The sequence below is a fragment of the Orbicella faveolata genome, unplaced genomic scaffold, assembly GCF_042242905.1.
Source record: "Orbicella faveolata isolate gen_17 unplaced genomic scaffold, um_ofav_v1 contig_14, whole genome shotgun sequence".
NCBI classification, from domain to species: domain Eukaryota; kingdom Metazoa; phylum Cnidaria; class Anthozoa; order Scleractinia; family Merulinidae; genus Orbicella; species Orbicella faveolata.
In genome coordinates this window covers 6,769,583-6,786,800 of record NW_028301541.1, presented here as the reverse complement: position 1 = coordinate 6,786,800, position 17,218 = coordinate 6,769,583, and the positions used below count along the sequence as shown (strand labels likewise).

Sequence of the window (17,218 nt, the reverse complement as noted above, 5' to 3'; positions counted from 1 at the left end):
CAGAATGCCAGTAGATTTACAACAATCATAATTATTCTTGCTTTTTGATTGGTCGTTACTTATGATCTATTGGAGGACAGACACAGATGACGTCATCAACATTCTTTTTTGTTTCTCTTCTGTAGAAAACAAGCAGATTCCATGTTGCCTGGCGTTTGTTCAGTAAAAGATCATAGATAATCAAAATATGGTTAGACTTCAATAACACACTCGGCTATCGTGTGCCACTTTCTAGTTCTTACCACATTTTGACGTCATCTGTGATCTATTAATCAACAGACGCACGGCAACAAGGAATCTACTTGCTAAATCGAAACCCGAGCTCGCCGTTTAATTAATTTACACGGCCCCTGTTAAGCCTAACGAATTGCGCTCTCACCTGATAGTCGGTCAGTGGGTTATGCTAACATCTGAAAGTACGTTCATGGGGCATGTTATCGCCTGATCACGTCCAGGCCGAGAAGCTCGAACCAAGTGGTCAGTCTCGTCCAATAATGACGACTGGTAGAGATGGCCTCTACAGACGAGCACATCTTTTTTGTTTTGTTTTGGTTTTTTTTTGTAATTTTCTACGAGCACGTCTTCTGATCAATTTAAACACATCAGATCACAAAAAAAAAGTCTAAAACCATGAGCGCTTTCCATTCAATGAAAAATTCCGGTTTTCTTTGGTTGAGTGGAAATCGCCCCATGACAACTGATAGAAAGGAGCACGTCAGCCAATCGAAATGGAATCTTTGCAATAGGATTATTGTATAATTTATGCTGCTTTCGGTGAGATCTTTTAACGGACCATTAGCAGGCCTTAGGAGAATGAATAAAAAAATGCAATGTCATTGTAAAATTAGAAATTGCAGCGAAACGGTTGTGAAAAGTAGTAGCTTACAAAGTCATGTGTTTATAATTCTAGAATACAATGCACTAGTATTTGGTATCTCCAAATAATATTGTCTAATTTGAATATTCCACAATTTACTAACATTTTAATGTCCAGAAATATTCTATTATCTACAAATATGATATTGCCTAGAAATATTTTCTTGTCCACGACTATTTTAGCTACGAATTTTCTATTGCTTACAAATATTTTATAAACTAATAATATTCTATTGTCTTTGACTATGCTTTATACGAATGTTCTCTTAGGCCTACCGAAAAATATGCCACTCTCTTGAAGTATTCTTTTAGTTACAAATAATCTTTTCTTGCGTATATTCCATTGTCTACAAAAATTATATTATAAAAAATCATTCTATTACATGAAAATAATACGTTACCTAAAATAACTTAAGACCACCTACAAATATCCTATTGGATACAAATATTTCATTAAGAGCAAAAATTCTATTATTTTCAAAGTAGTCTATTTTTTTACTTACAAATATTCTGTTACTTGCAAATATTGTATCATCTATATATATTCTATTACCTACATATATTCCATTGTCTACAAATATTCTATTGCCAACAAATAATCTATTGACTACAAATATTTCATTACCTGCTACTGTATTCTACAAATAATCTATTACTTACTAAAATTATAATACCGACAAATATGTTATTACCTACAAATAGTGTTGTCTTGAACTATTCTGTTACGTACATATATTTTTGTTTTTTTACATAGTTAATGGAGGGAAATGGTTATGAAACCTGGCAAAGTTCTTTGTTGTATGTTTTTCTTGGCTATTTTGGGAGTTGACCCTGCACAAAACCTGGCAAAAATACAAAAGGTGGTTACGTGTGCTCATTCAACTAACTATTAGAAGCATTGCGATTATGTAACCCATGCATAGGCTATGAGCATAAAACAAAAGACGTGCAGGGTCAAGGACTTTCCAACATTAATCTTAGCCTGTTTGTTTTGCTTCTTTGATGTTTACCTGGCTTCTTAACCATTTCCCCCTATGACCATGTTTTTTTTACAAACATTCTCTTACTTGCAAAGTTACTATACTATTACATAAAGTTAAAATGAGACAGTGAGCCTGAGGCACAAGTGCCAACGGGATTGGAAAACGAAATCATTAGCCATAGCAACTTTTAACTTAACGTTTATTTTAACTTTTAATATTTATTTATGCAGGGCCCCACTGAAGAGCACCTTATAGTGAAGTGGACTCCCTGTTTAACTATTTTAATTATTATCATTATCATTATCATTATAGCAAAATATGAGATTGCTAATCACAAAGGTGAAAAAAATGACACTGTGCTTACTCATATGATCGACTTTTTGCACACTAGCTAACGTAGTAAATGGTTAGATCTCTCTAAAAAGAACTATTGTTGTTCTATTAATCGTTTCAGTAATCAGTTCTTTTAACAACTTCTGAGAATTTGGTGGTATGTCAAGACAAAGTAACATTGCTGATTATCCTTATTCCCATGACCTTTGCTTGATAATGTATTGGTGCTGTCATGAGAAATTAGATTTTGATCGCTCCTGTGATTTAAAGAGCTTACCGAGACAATCACACCAGACCAACTATGCCTAGTAGATAATGAAATATAGAAGGTTACAAGAGAAGTTTTGTTTCCTTTGGAAACCTCATTCGAGGTGAAGCACATTCAGGCAGAAGATACGTGATGTGACATATTTACATAGTACCCCCGGTAGTTGCACTGCGTGAATAGGCTCTTTCCAAGCTTTCCTATTATATTCCTCTGTTTCAAAGAGCGGAAACAACTCAACACGAGGCATTTCCTATTTCAAGGTAAATTTCTTCCTGTCCGTCTTTTCCTTCGTTAAATCCCACATTGTAATATTCGGTATCCTCATCTTTGCCCTGTAGACTTTTGAACTCAGGAGGACCAGGTGACTGCCCTTCCAAAGGCCTGGGACGGAGTTCCATGTATGAACTTGGCTCTGACATGTGCTGATCACGTGGTGAAACACTTTGACATCCGTTATCGGCGATGGACTTGTCCGCAGTCGTTGCTCTGTTTTCAGGCAAAGCTCGTCTTAGCCGCCGTATCAACACACCATTTACAACAAGCGAGATGAAAACAATACAGGATAAAGTGATAACCGTAGCATAGAAAACGCTTTTTCCATCTGTCAAAGAGTAACAATAGATGGAAATAAACACAGGTTTTATTTTTCGCGCAATATTCTCGGCAGGAAGTCTCCCAGAACTCGAAAAAGTTGTGGGAACACTTGCCTATAGCTCGTGTTCTCACAGCACTTCTCATTCTTCGAAACTTCCACTCTTGTTTCTGTAACTCGTAGAAACGAGAAAATGTGTTTTCTAACTCATTTCTTAACTAATGAACTTTCCGGTGACGGGAAGAACATAGTCTTACTGCTCCAATGGTTTCACAAGGTGCATCAAAATAATAAAGGTATCTTAGGTATCTTCTTAGGTTAGTTTTCACTTGATAAGATGATATACAAGGAATGTAAAGTGGCTTATCTGGAGTTTTTAAGTAAATATCTCTCTGAGTCTAAACAGCCCATACTTCACTGCCAGGGCTTGTTGAGCTGAAAAGTCACTGTTACATCGAAATGATTGAAGTAGCTACCCTGAAAGAGTTACAGTGAAGCATCAGTGATTCAAATTCGGTAGGAAGTGTCCTTAAAAACTCCAGGGAAGAGCTGGCTAATAAATTGCTTATACTCGAGTGAGCTGAATCATCCACGTCCTACTCGAAAAAATCTAAAACACATGAATAACCACAAGAAAAGAAAAGTGGTTTGTACCTCTGTCCCTGACCTGGTTGTAACATTATTCAGTAGATACGTGACTATCGAGTAGATAGCGTACTCTGTTTTAACAACATTTACCAACTGCTTGCACCTACATGAAAACGCAGACGATGAAGACTTGTGACCCTCTGACAAGGTGATTTTGTAGGCTGTGGAACCAAAGCTGTTTGTAGCATGGCACACATACATCCCATAATCCTCTGCATCACGAGGCGTGAGAACAATGATGTTGTTCATGATTTTGATGTCATCACTACCTGGGACCTGACCATTCTTTGTCCAAGAGTAATTAAAAGGACTGCCACTGGTTGCATGGCAAGATAAAGTACAAAGGGTTTGCATTTCACATATCACTGAAGATGGGGAAACTTCTCTAGCTATTGTGGGTGGAACTGTGCATCAAAAAAGAAGAAAAAAAAAAATCAAAACTGCAAAACAACGTCATTAGAAGAACTACGCCAAAACCCATTTTTATAAACCTTTTTAAACTAAAAGTTGCAACTGCTTCAATAGACTACGATAGTGCGACACTTATATTTTTATACTACGAGCAAATCCCTGGGAGTAAAGAAAGCGAGCCAACAAACTCCACCCACATAATGTGATGTTCCTCTCATAGTAGAAAGTGGGGTGATAAGAGGAAGGCTCGCAATTTTCCATACGTTTCCTTAAAAGTTTTAAAACCTGAGAACATCCATAGAGTGAGCTAGAGATACGAGCCTCCTTCCGGTCCATCCAATGTCGTTTCACAATTTTTTCAGAGGATTAACGATGGATTAAGCCAAAACTCTGCTTATAACAGTTGTATAAATTCTTTAAATTTTGTCATTATCTCTTTTCTAGTCGGTGCATCTTACCAGCGACTATCACTGCTGTAGATGTACGGCTTTCTCCAAACTTGTTGGATGCTTTACATTGATAAACACCACTGTCAACAGGAAGCACGTCTTTAATAACAAGGATACGACCACCGTTCTTGAACTGAGCCCGTGGTATAGAGCTATTTCCATTTTTAGTCCACGTAACAGAAGGTTCAGGATCTCCGGTGACCTCACACGTCAACAATACCAGTTCGCCAACCAGTAAAATTGATTTTTCTGGTAGTTTCTTGACAGCAGGTTTCTCTAAGAGTTTAAGAACAAAGGTTTTAATTTTCCGAACGTATCCGCAATATAGGGAGAGCTGTATACTGACCACCAAGGAAACCTCTTTTTTGGCCTACGGTATCTTCTCCATCCTCTCCCCAAGTACAACTAGCCGACACGGTTACCGAACTCATCTTATTAGGCGACAGGACTGCCACGTTTAAATGTCCACATCAGTTTACAATCTTGCATTCTATTCCTTATGAATCTGTCTAAATTTTTTTTTGGTTCAAAATTCAACCACTTTGATTTTAATTTGGTTTTGTTTCAGGCTATTACAGTGAACCTGGCACAATGCAAATGCAAAATATAAAACCACAGATAAATATTTAACACAACACATATCCAACAAGAAGAAACAACGAATTTTATTCTCCAATACCTTTGGTCTTTATCTCTACGAAGTTGCTCGAAATATACAGCACCTACAAAGATAAATACATTTAACAAATCGGATGTGTTTTAGCGTGGTCCGCATCCTTATCGACAACAATACCCATCATCACAGTGGTCAACAATATAATCACATCGCTCAGTTTTGCAAGCCAGATGTGATTGCTTACCTGTCAAACAGACAACAATCGCAAAAATATCAACCCTCTTATTGCGAAAGTTTTCTTACGGATTTAGCGCCCACTGGGATCTAACGAAAACTATGCAAAGCGATATTCGTTTTTTTTTTAATCTCGCCTTCTTAAAACGATTAACGTTAACCTATACATATGCTTGCAACAATGCCTTGTTTCCACCGCTTAAGTCTTTTAATTCATGTGCAAGTACGTGTATATGAACAGGTTATGTTGAAAACGTTTACCTTTGAACATGTATATCTATCATTTATGGGATCTGATCGCAAAGATTTGTTGATGCCTTACTTGCCGAAAAAGTCACCGTGCACAGATGGTATTGTGACATTAATTACCGCACGTACAAAATTCAATTCAGCTCTTTGGCCATTGTTAAAACTTGTAGAAAGACTAGAAAGGCACGAAGGATGAGTATTCCCAAGAAACGAAACTGACAATAAAACACACTAATGCAGCATTACATTTAACAACTTGACTTGTTTGTAACGTTTAACTTGAGTCGGGATTATGCATCTATGATTTTGACAGTTACCACTGGCATCAATAAGCAAAACTGTAGTTATAAATGATAAGAGGTGGTTACAATACCTCAGTAACAAAAGCCCTAAGGAACACTCTGTAGTTGGTATTTGGCTGGAGTGGTTTGTTGTAATACTGCTCGTTGTTATCACAGCTTCTCTTACTTCTTGCTTTACTATTTGATTGTGCTCCACTTCCAACAATAAATTCCTGGTAATTATCAAAGTCGTTTCCACTAAACTGGAAAGTCACATAAGCTGCAGGAACTAGAGATTCGTGTGCTTCATCATATGTCACCAGATCCTGTGGTGTAAAACTTTCTGGCGAGTATACTACACCAGAATAGTGTGAGCTAACCATTATGACGATGACTTGAAAGAATCTGCAAGATTGCGACAATGAACTTGTAACTCACCAAGAACAAGACTAGAAAAACAGATATATTGGTGTGAAACGAAGTAATGTACACCTGGTAAATGAAGAGTAATTGTAGTGCGAAGCATGATCAGTGCAACCATCAACATTTCAGAAATCTGGATAAAAGTTGCAAACTCTGCCAATCTGAGAAATACTATACTTTACGGTAATCTTTACTGAAGTGCTCTCGTCCACTTAGTTTATTATTCGTGAAAATCGTAACCGTGAAACTGCCATGGAACTGTTGAACTTGTTCACCCAGTATGGGCTGTACTACCCATGAATGTAATAACAATTATAGGACTAATACCAACAGCAAACAATGTAGGTAGGGCAAGTAGGTAAAGTTTGCGTGTGAGCCCAGTGGCCAATCAGGCCGGAGCTTATCTCTGGTGTCCGTAACATGAAGCGACTAGGACAATTTCTACTTCCCCTTGGATTGGATACCAGTCCATTGCATGGCTACCCCCAGAATTAACTTCGCATGTACCCATTTGTACAACTGGTGGACAGAGGAACTGTGAGAGTAAAGTGTCTTGCCCAAGAACACAATACAAAGACCCCTAGGAAATAAACTATTGGTACCACCCAGTATTCATTAGAAGTATTAGTATTAATCACCTTTTCCAATTGAAATAACGAAAGTTGTCAACCAAGATATAATAACACGTACACTTACTTTCCCACTAAGAGCGTTTACCTGTAAATATAGCCTGGAGACGTGTAAAATAACCGCAAAAAACATGGACATGGCCAGTGAAACTTATGCTTAAGAGTCAATCAGATTTTGCTTTTAAACAAACGGCGGCAATGATAGTTTGACACCCTATCCGACACTATTTCTATTTGTGTTAGGCTTTTTCAGTCGTTTGAAAGCCATTGTTGTCAGCTTTAGAAGGGTACATGCATGTATACATATGCAACCAATAATCCCTACTGAAAAGCTTGCTCATGATCCGGTTATTTAAATCAATTAAATGAGAAAGTGCATTGAGCTGTGCGACACCAAAAGACATGAAATCCCTCATACAAACTTTGTAGCAACCAATATATAATGTACTTCTAAGAAACTGTCTTTCCATGAGTGCCAAAGGTCTTCCAGGAAAATTTAGCTTAGTACTTTCCTTGTCCACAACGAAGATACAAGAACTTGAAAGACAAAGATAAATTTTGAGCTCACTGCACAAGAACTTGGGTGCAGCACTCTGAAAGTTTGCGGTTTAGATACTCTCCCAATGTTATTACATTTATTTCAAGAAGAAACGTTGCTCTTTCATTTTCCCAGCCCTGTTCCCCAAGGTTACATTTCCAGAACACCGGGCCAAGAACTAACGTACAAAACTTTCACTAGACCTACATTATGGCCACGTTTAGGAATTTGCGATTTTTTTCCATTTTGCAAGACTTCAGGAAATATTTACGGACGCCTCTTATTTAATTATACATACTTTGCATTTGCTGGAAAGCGTGGTAATGTTATTTTTGCTGTTAAACCTGCTTCGGTTGAATTCAAAGGAAAAGATGGCGAGGAAGGCCTTTCTTTGGACCATCTCATACCTGTGGAAGAAAAAGTCAGGTTCAGGTCAGCTGGACATCAAGAACCAACAGTGCAAACTGTCAACTCCCGAAAATTGTGCCTTCGTGAAATTTCACACCATTTTGATCGTCTATGTCCTTGGCAACCATGACTGAATGTACATAAGCAGTGAATCTTACCTTCACGTTCCTGAAAGGCTTTTTCTAATACATATGTTTGCATCGGGCAGGGGGCTAGGACTAGCATTTCAGTTGACATCAGAACATGTCATGAAAACAAGGTTTGTAGATGCGAAACAGAGAAGGCCTACTCTGGGACCTTAAGTCGCCGAAACTTTGGGCGACTTCGGGCGATTTGAGGCGACCTTAAGCTACTTAAGCAAAATTGGCAGGAAAAAACCACTGTTACTTTAGGTGATTTGAGGCGACTTAGGGACCGTTCATTTTTTATGAGGGAGGGGGGGGGGCTGGTGGGATTTGGGAAGCGCCATTTAAAAATCGCATGACCCCCCCTCAGCTTACCAATTTTTTCACATGGCCCCCCCTTATAGCGGTCATTTTTTGGGATGACCCCCCCCCCAAAAAAAAATTGAACAAACAATATTTAGATTTCAACTTTTTTAATATTTCTCTATTATCCCCCTACTTCACGTTATTGTGCTCACTATGAAGACAATATTTACAATCTCTATACGACAGAAAGCTGTTGTTTAAAAAACAAATCAAAAGAAAGAGAAGTCAATTTCGGATCTCCTAGTTGTGGCTCGCCCTGAGCATGTTGCATTTGGCCTCTCATTGGCATCTTCCTCATCTGAATTGATGAATGCAAGAATGACGTCACTTGAGTCATCGTCTCCCCCAGAGTCAATGGCATCACTGTCATACTCATCATTGTCAGTTTCATCCATTTCACTGCTGTCAGCACTTGCCCTGTGGTCATTTTGTGTCGATGTCCTGGCATTTCTCAGTGTTGGTTGGCCAGCTCTGAGAGGACTCTTCTGCTGCAAGCATGAATGTCTTACAATTGCCTTTACTTTCTCACTCTTGCTGCTTTTCAAATGCTGCTTCAGCCCGTGGTGGTTTGAGTACTTGTTTAGTTCTGGAACACGTAGCTTTTTAAGCTTGGTTAGATCTTCGCACAACTCAGTCCAAGGATAATCCTCCTCCCTACTTAACTTTGCCTTTTCTTCTGCTCTCTTTTTCCTTTTAAATTCCAGCACTTCAAGATGCTGAAGATAATCCACCACAAACTTCGATTTGACAATAAACTTATCTGCAAATAGAGCAATGCTCTCTGGGTCAGATAAAACCAGCCTGCCACTTCCATGCTCTTTCTTCTTTATGTTGTTAATCCAATCGGGGAAAGAGCGCATTACTACATGAGCATCATGAAAGAGGCTCATTCCAAAATGCGCAATAATGGCGAAAGCGACGAGTCGTTTAAGAAAAGGTTTACCGCTGAACGATCCAGGCAGTTTGACATCTTACAAGCAAAAGAAGCAATCTTTCTAAGTGCGGATGGCTGTTCAGAAAGGGCGAGTGAGTTTTCCATGCAAGGGTACCAGTTGAAGCCCAGTGATGGAAGAAAACTGAACTTCTCCATCAAAGAGCACAGAGCAATGGTGGAAAAGTTGAATGTCATATTGAAAGATGTAAAGGAACACGATTCCACACTCTTTCAGTCCAATGGGCTTGCTTTAAAGCAGGGCGGAGAATTTGCCCATAGTTTTAATGTAAAACAGATCAAATGTACAGAAGCTAAGTTGACGAAGGTCACGCAGGACATGAAAGCACTAGAAAATAAGAAGAGCAATTATAACAGCATATTCAAAGGCATACTCAAACAGCACATCAACAAAAGGAGAAGGAAAAAAGAAAACCGCAGAAAGTCAAATGAAAGAAAGAGGAAGCGGACTGAAAACAACGTCCAACGAGTTTATGGAATCTGTGTTGGAAACCCGTTAGGAAATGATCTTCCACAATGCCTTGTGTACCCTCCTAGAACGGCCGTCCCGGAAGAGTGTCTTAAAGTTGAGGATGTTGCCACGTCGATATTTAGAAGAGATGGGCCATACATCGCACAGCTCTTGGAAGGGAATTATTTCACCAATGTTGCAAGAAGCAGAATCACCACCAACCTTGAGCGGGAAGTCAGAGATTATGTTTACACCTTCATGTACCCTGAAGAGTACACTCTGACGGAAAGCATTGCTGCTTCTTGCAGCATTGGTGAAAGAGACTCCCATAGCAGCACAAGCGGCGACGAAGAACTCGACGACAGCGGAGATGAAGATGAGTGCCAGTGAAAGTTGCATTCGAAAATAACAGTGTTAAATACTTCTTTTCAGTAGCTACAAATGCTTTTTGTCGCCAAACGTTTTTTTAAAGCAGAAGGAAAGTTTGTAATAAATTTGTATCCTGCCTTCTATGTTTATTCTATAGCAATTTTTTTGATATTCAAACATGATGCCATTTTAAAGTTTTACTAAAATATTTCACGTGACCCCCCTTTTCCCCTTATTTTTTTGGGATGGCCCCCCCTCGAAAGCCATTTTTTTTCGCATGCCCCCCCCCCCCCCCCCCATATCCCACCAGCCTCCCCTACCTCATAAAAAATGAACGGTCCCTTAAAACAACTTAAGCCTCGGAGAGTACATTATATAAAAGCAACTAGCTGTTCTGCAAAAGACGAAACACAAAGAAAAGCTACATAGTTTGGGATTTAAAACCTAAATAATAGTCTATGGTCTTATTTTTGACGAGGGGCTCTGAGGAATCTCGTTTTTGTTTTCTAATTAAAACACATATCTAGTACAATAAAATCTTTGATGCATACAACGTTTGACGACGATCTTAGAAAGAAGATTGTATAGTCTGCAATATAATTTTTCATTTCTCCAAAAATATGAAAGCACGTAAAGGATATCACACCGAAAATAATAAGCAACGCAAAGAGTAAACTTCATAAAAGCAAGCAAGCTGAAAGGCTAGCCAATCATCCTAATATGCCTTGATTATAACTGAAAGCTCTTTTCACTCTAGAGTATTTTGTTTTGCTTAGAAACAGTCGGATAGGACAACCATTGGTGGATCGGGTGACTACAACTATAAACGTTGCATCAGTTTAGGACAGCACAAGATATCGTATTTACTTCGTGATAAATCAAACAATCCAATCAGACATTTCGTTCACTCACCGGAAGTCTGAAGCACTATAGGTCTGCTGTAGGGTCCTGGTCCCACCACAGTGTAGCCTCTTATAGACACTTCATACCTTGCACAAATTGATAGACCACTTACGACCATACTTGTTGAGGTTGTGTTAAATCTTGAATACAATTCAGACTGAGCTGAAGTACAATTTTCCTTCAAAACTAGTCTGACTTGGTACATTTTGATAACGCCATGTGCCACCCTCTCTGGCAGTGCAGCCCAAGTTACCTCAAATGTTGTGCTGTTAACTTCTGTAGAAGACACATTTTCTGGCCCGTGGCTGGGCACTAAGGGAGAAAAGATACAATTGTGTTATTACTATTGTTATTGTTATTCTTAGTCGCAAAAAGGAATTGATCACTAAACACAAAAAGTGAAAAACACAATAATAACTTAATTTGAAGTGTCAAGTTGAATGACAGTTTCCCACTACGCAAGAACACTGTAAGATAATCCAACAGAAACTGTCGACTATTGGTTCTCCCCTTTCTGAGGACAGAAATATCTACAAAACAGAAGCGAAGCAAAAACAAAGCAAAGTGAAGTAAGATCGGCTGCTGACGTACATGCAATGTTGGCGCAAGCAAAGGAACTTACATGTAACGACGTTTTCATAATCCAAATAAACAAGCGATTTTCCTTCTCCTGGATGGGATTCAAACTATCACGGGTTGCATACCTCCCAGCATGGTATCCCATTTACATCCCTTTTATACCCTTAGGAGGAAAGAGGACTTGCGAAGGATCTCTCCGTAAAGCCAAATTGTGCCGCCCACAGTAAGAAAGTGGGACGAAAGTAAAATTGAACAGATAAGACTTTTTTGAAGACCATCTAGGTACCTTCAGAAATGACGTTTAGGTCACCAACAGAGTCGTCAAAGTATTACGGTTTTCTGGCCGCTAATATGATGGTGTGTGGGGCGGCGGGGGGGGGGGGAGGGGGAGTTCCATACAAAAAGGACGGGGGTGCTCGTCGGAAATTTTTAAATGAACCCCTAAGAGGTTCCAACTCTAAAACAACAAATTGACTGACACCTTCATTACTTTTAATAGCGATAAAGATGATTGCTTCAAGTTGATTTTCAAATATCTCATGTTTTATTTGTTTCGACACAATTCCCTAAAAGATAAAACCTAAGAAGTACCAAAACCGTTTTTTAACCCCTAAAAGGTACGAGGGGCACCCCAGTCATTTTTGTATGGGAGTCCCCCCCCCCCCCCTCCCCCCTCCAAACCGTAATGATGGTACAGGGGGTTCAACACAAAGCCACCAAATTATGACTATATGTGACCAACGTTGCTAACAGCTAAGATACCGACTGGTGTTCATAAACACTGCTTGAAATATTTGCATAGTCTACGTATATAACTTGAAAATATGTACACACCAGTTTTAAAGTTCTTCATTAACTTTTAGACAATATCACAAAGCAGTATTGTGGCCTGTAAATGTAAGTCAATTACAAATTTACTTGTTCATCTAAAATGCTGATCGAATTGTACTTTGAGTGGAAGTCTTCCTACCATACTCAGGGACAGCTACGGTTAAAGTAGCATTTGGTCCAGGTTTGATAGTCACAGCTCTGACATGGAACTGGTAGGTGGCACCACCCAGTACATCAACTGAGTAACTCAATGCATCTATTCCAGAGATCTCTTTTTGCGAATTTCCATTGTAACAGTAAAACACAGTGTAACTTCTAATGACTCCATTTGGTTTTGCAGGTATCGACCAGGTCAAGTTAATTCTTGGACCATGTGACTTGTCTTGGTCTTGCACACTATAAGTGAGCGACGTGGGGATACTAGGTGCTGGTTAGGAAAAACATAACAACTCATTAACTAATACAACTGTTTCATACTGTTGTTACCACTCGCCATGTTCAGTACAAGATTATGCACTTGTTTGTGCCACAGTGAACAACATTTCACACACAGACCGTGATGACTGACACATTTCACGAAAAAGCCAATGCATGGTACTGATAAGAGACCACAAACCTGGGTTACACCACGCAGAAACGTAGTTTAAAATTAACCTAACATTTTCACGATGCAAACAGAGAGGACGCTTTTAAAATTTAACGGAAACCCGTGAAACGAGAGATCTTTTCGGTTAGCGGAGCTGTTCTGACAGTCTCCGGTGCAACAAAACTGCGGAATCGTGGCTTATTTTTCTCTAAATGACAATACGAACGTACTTCTTTTGATTGCTGTTGTACCCAATTCAAGTCACGTAACACTCGCGCGTGAGTTAGCCGAATTTGTCTATTAGTGAGGAATTTACTGTTTCGTGCTTACTCAAGGATAAATTCGTGTTTCATGCAAGGGAATGAAATAACCCTTTCTACTGAACATATGGTTCACACACTAGGCATAATCATGCATGCGTGTGTTTTTAAAGTGCACCTAACCGCCAAATTTTTTTTTCGCTAGAACGAATCTACTTATTATTTGAAATAGTTCTGCGAAAAAATTTTTGAATTCTGTTAAATCCTCGATTTTCTGTGCCACGACGAAATCTCGAAAATAGCTCCAAAACACCGCCATTTTGTTTCACGACCGAGTTTGAGGAGAATGGGTCCAGCGGCTCTTGTGACGTCTACCCAGGAAGGTTGGATATCTCATTTCCTTCAGGATGGTGCAATACACATTCGAAAAGTGCGCAGAAACGTCTTCCAGAGGTGCTATCGGGATATACTGTACAATTTACTGACGATGATCGGCTAATGGTGCAATAAAGACGTAAACGATGGTTGATTTTGTCGAACCGAAACAAGCGAACTGAATCTGTGAGAACCATTGAAGAACTCTCACTGGAATTTGTTCCGCAGACTTTCGAACGCTATTTTCATAAATTTTCTGCTTAAAGCTAACCAGCAATTTGTAGAAATACTACCTACAACCTATATCTTCCAATCCCGCAGTATTTATAACATAACCGGCAAAGTTGTGTGATCCGGTCATGATCAAGAAGCGTTATACTGATATGTAAATAGATCGCAACTGTACGCCGCTAACCAACACTTATTTCTCTTTCGATTTAGATGAAAGTCGAAGATTAATCCTCTAGAATTACAGGATAACAAAATTGTTAGACTCACAGAGTTTTTCGAAGGTTTGGAAATCAGCAGTGCGACAAAGATTCTGTGCAATAGCGTCGAAAATATGACCGCGTAACATTATCTGCGGACCGCTTAGGGAACACATCCTTTTCGCTTATCCGACGAATAGGCCCTTTCCAGCTGGGGTCACGTGACCAAATTTTTCCTTAAAAAATTTTTGTATTATGGGCTATAACTTAAAGAATGCCAGAAATGGAAAGAGCGCATCGAAAATACCAAAGAGGCCAAGTTTGAGGCCCCGGGAAAAAACGAGTAAGTTTATACCATAGTTTGAATTTTCGGAAAATTTAGAGGATTCGTATGGAAAATGTTGCTGGAGAGCAAGGTCTTGCTCTCCAGCAACATTTTCCCATACAAATCTTCTTATTCTTTCAAAAATTCAGGCCATCATAAAATCTCATTCTCTGATGATGGGGGCCTCAAACTTGGCAATTTTGATATTTTCAACATGCTTTTTCCATTTCTGGCATTCGTTAAGTTATAGCCCATAATTTTATGAAAAGTAGGTCACGTGATGGCTTAGCTGCAAAGGGCCTATTTCACTGCAAACTTTGAGAACAATTTGCATTGGTTATTTGGAGTTACGACTTAAAACGTGTGACAATGTGAAATCGGTAATTATATGAAATGTTTCCTTCCGCCTTGCTTCCCGCAGCTTCAAAAATACAGGTCCAAACAATACGATTTTCAATCGATCGAAGCCAATGTTTTGGAGGTCATCAAGTCTCGAAAACTGCAACACGTACGTCGCTCTTATAAACATGAAGCATTCAACTGAAAGTAAAACACAAACTGGATGTAACAGAACCTTGACAAAATACATTCTCGGTAAGGACAAATGTAAACGGGCTATAAACACGCGTGGGAATCTTATGTTTAGTTGACGAAATTACCATCCAAAGCAGTCCTTGAGTTTTCTTTCCTGCTTTTCGTTTGCCTGCTCCTCCACTTCGTATCTAGCTTTCCATTCCTAATATACAAGCAGCTCGTCCGCAAAGACGTCTTCCCCGTCGTCGCTTGAAATATTGTAAATTGCTCTCAAAGCTCTAAGCAGTGAGTTCACAGTTGTCGAACGTGCTCGATCGAAGTTTATTTCGGAGCCTTCCGAATCGAAACTTAACTCTGACTCCAGTGACGAAAACGAAATGATTCTGAGACAAAACTTGGACGTTTTAGTCCCAAAATACATCGGAACGATTAGTTTTGCGTTCTATTTTCTCGAGCAAATACAGAGAGTTGACTGAGGCGCTATTGTGTTTGGTTCCTGGGTAGACGTCATCAGGTACCGCCGCCCCAGACTCCCTAAAACGCGGTCGTGAAACACTTAATCGCGACTTTGAAAGGGCATAGAAAATCGAGGATTGGACCAAATTCAAAAATTTCTTCGCCCAAATGCTTCAAATAAAGTCTAGATTTGTTTTAGCGAAAAAAAAAATTTGGGGGTTAGGTGCACTTTAAGGCCAACTCCTTGCAACGGTAGTTATTAGTAATCCCGCAACTCCTATAATCATAGGACCAGCTACAGGCTACCATTTGACTACCTTTGGGGCAACTTTCTGCAATCTTCTGTGCAAGTCATTACCAAAAGAAGTGTTTTACCTCCATTGTTACATGAAGCTATGATTTCCAAGAAGCAAGTTTTCAATGTTAAAATGTTGCTATAATTGTCACAAGACCAAATGACTGATTTTTTTTAATCACATTGTTGTCGTCATGATCTATTTGTCTTTTCAGTGTTATTACATTCAGCTCAGCGTTTCAACAATATTAACCCTTCTCAGTTGTTTTAGGTACTGATAATTATATCCGTAACATACCTATGTAGCTAAATGCTGTATCTAAGCTATACTGTATTTTTAATTATATTTCGTATCGAACCTGCACTACCTTCTACCTTATTGTGCTCAACTCTCACTCTGCATTTTGTACTGAAACTACGAACTCTTGTGGCGGCTACAACTAGCTTCAAGTCTACTACAGTTATTTTTGGAACTTTTTTCTACCGTAATCTACTTTCTGTCATTCACCGTCCCAACTAGTGTATCTCGCGAACTTTGAGCTTTGATTAAATATGCCCTTAATCAACCTATCAAGTGGAGTTCGAATTATCTATCGCCTCGAACAGCACAATACCTCTGATTGCTGAGTTTCTGAGTAAGAAACAACCTAAGAATATTTACACAGTTACACTCCTCAAATATGTTTTTTTTAAAGACAGAAACAATTATATCAAAAGAAGATTTATAAAATTAAGATTCTACAATGTATGAGGAGTTAACCTAATTAAGTCAATTAGGAAACGAAAATTAACTCTTTTACCATCTTACAAACATTGTTCCAAACTACGAGGACCACGTAGTAATTTATGCAAGACAAGTAAGTAAAATTTGCTAATAATTAACACCAATTTCTTACCGTCTTCCTTTGTCGTCTCAGATTTTACAGTACTATTTGGTCCATCACCAGCAGAAGTAAAGGCCAAGACTTGAAATTCATATTTTGTGAATTTAGATAGCCTAGAGACATCTGTAGTGTGAATCGCTTTATCGTTAATAAGCTTCATGGTTTGTGACCCTGAAGAGTCTTTCTTTTTGTAAAACAGTTTAAACCCTTTGATAATTCCATTCCAGGTGTTTGCTGGTGGTAACTGCCAGGAGGCTGTAATAGTGGTGGAGGATTTCACAGTAACAGTGAAGCCACTTGGGGCAGCTGAAGGAGCTGTAATTGAACAACATTATAATCATGATTTGTTAGTACATTTTTGAGATTCAAAAATCAAGTTAAACAGCAAGTAACGTAAAGAAACACATCACTAATGGATAGATGTTAAATTAATTTAGCAGTGGTTAAACGTTGTGGTATTTAATTGTTTCAAGCAAATAGTACTTGACTATAATCAACTACATGGAGAATTGAGAATGATAAATAAAACAATCATCCTCTCTCACAAGCCTACTATTAATA

The 17,218-nt window shown here is 38.8% G+C and overlaps 1 protein-coding gene across 2 annotated transcripts in view; it reads right to left on the bottom strand.

Annotated features, from left to right (window-relative positions):
* Positions 1–927: 927 nt before the first annotated feature.
* LOC110048058 (uncharacterized) overlaps positions 928–17,218 on the bottom strand; it is a 55,843-nt gene continuing 39,552 nt past the window's right edge. For both annotated transcript variants that reach the window (XM_089287418.1, XM_089287417.1), the window contains 9 exons: positions 16,670–16,972; positions 12,654–12,941; positions 11,114–11,416; positions 7,829–7,937; positions 6,033–6,345; positions 5,240–5,282; positions 4,570–4,836; positions 3,808–4,104; positions 928–3,061 (listed from right to left, as the gene is read on the bottom strand). In XM_089287418.1, the coding sequence (XP_089143544.1) occupies positions 2,694–3,061; positions 3,808–4,104; positions 4,570–4,836; positions 5,240–5,282; positions 6,033–6,345; positions 7,829–7,937; positions 11,114–11,416; positions 12,654–12,941; positions 16,670–16,972 (2,291 nt within the window). In that variant the 3' untranslated portion in view covers positions 928–2,693. The remainder of the gene's footprint in view (positions 3,062–3,807; positions 4,105–4,569; positions 4,837–5,239; positions 5,283–6,032; positions 6,346–7,828; positions 7,938–11,113; positions 11,417–12,653; positions 12,942–16,669; positions 16,973–17,218) is intronic.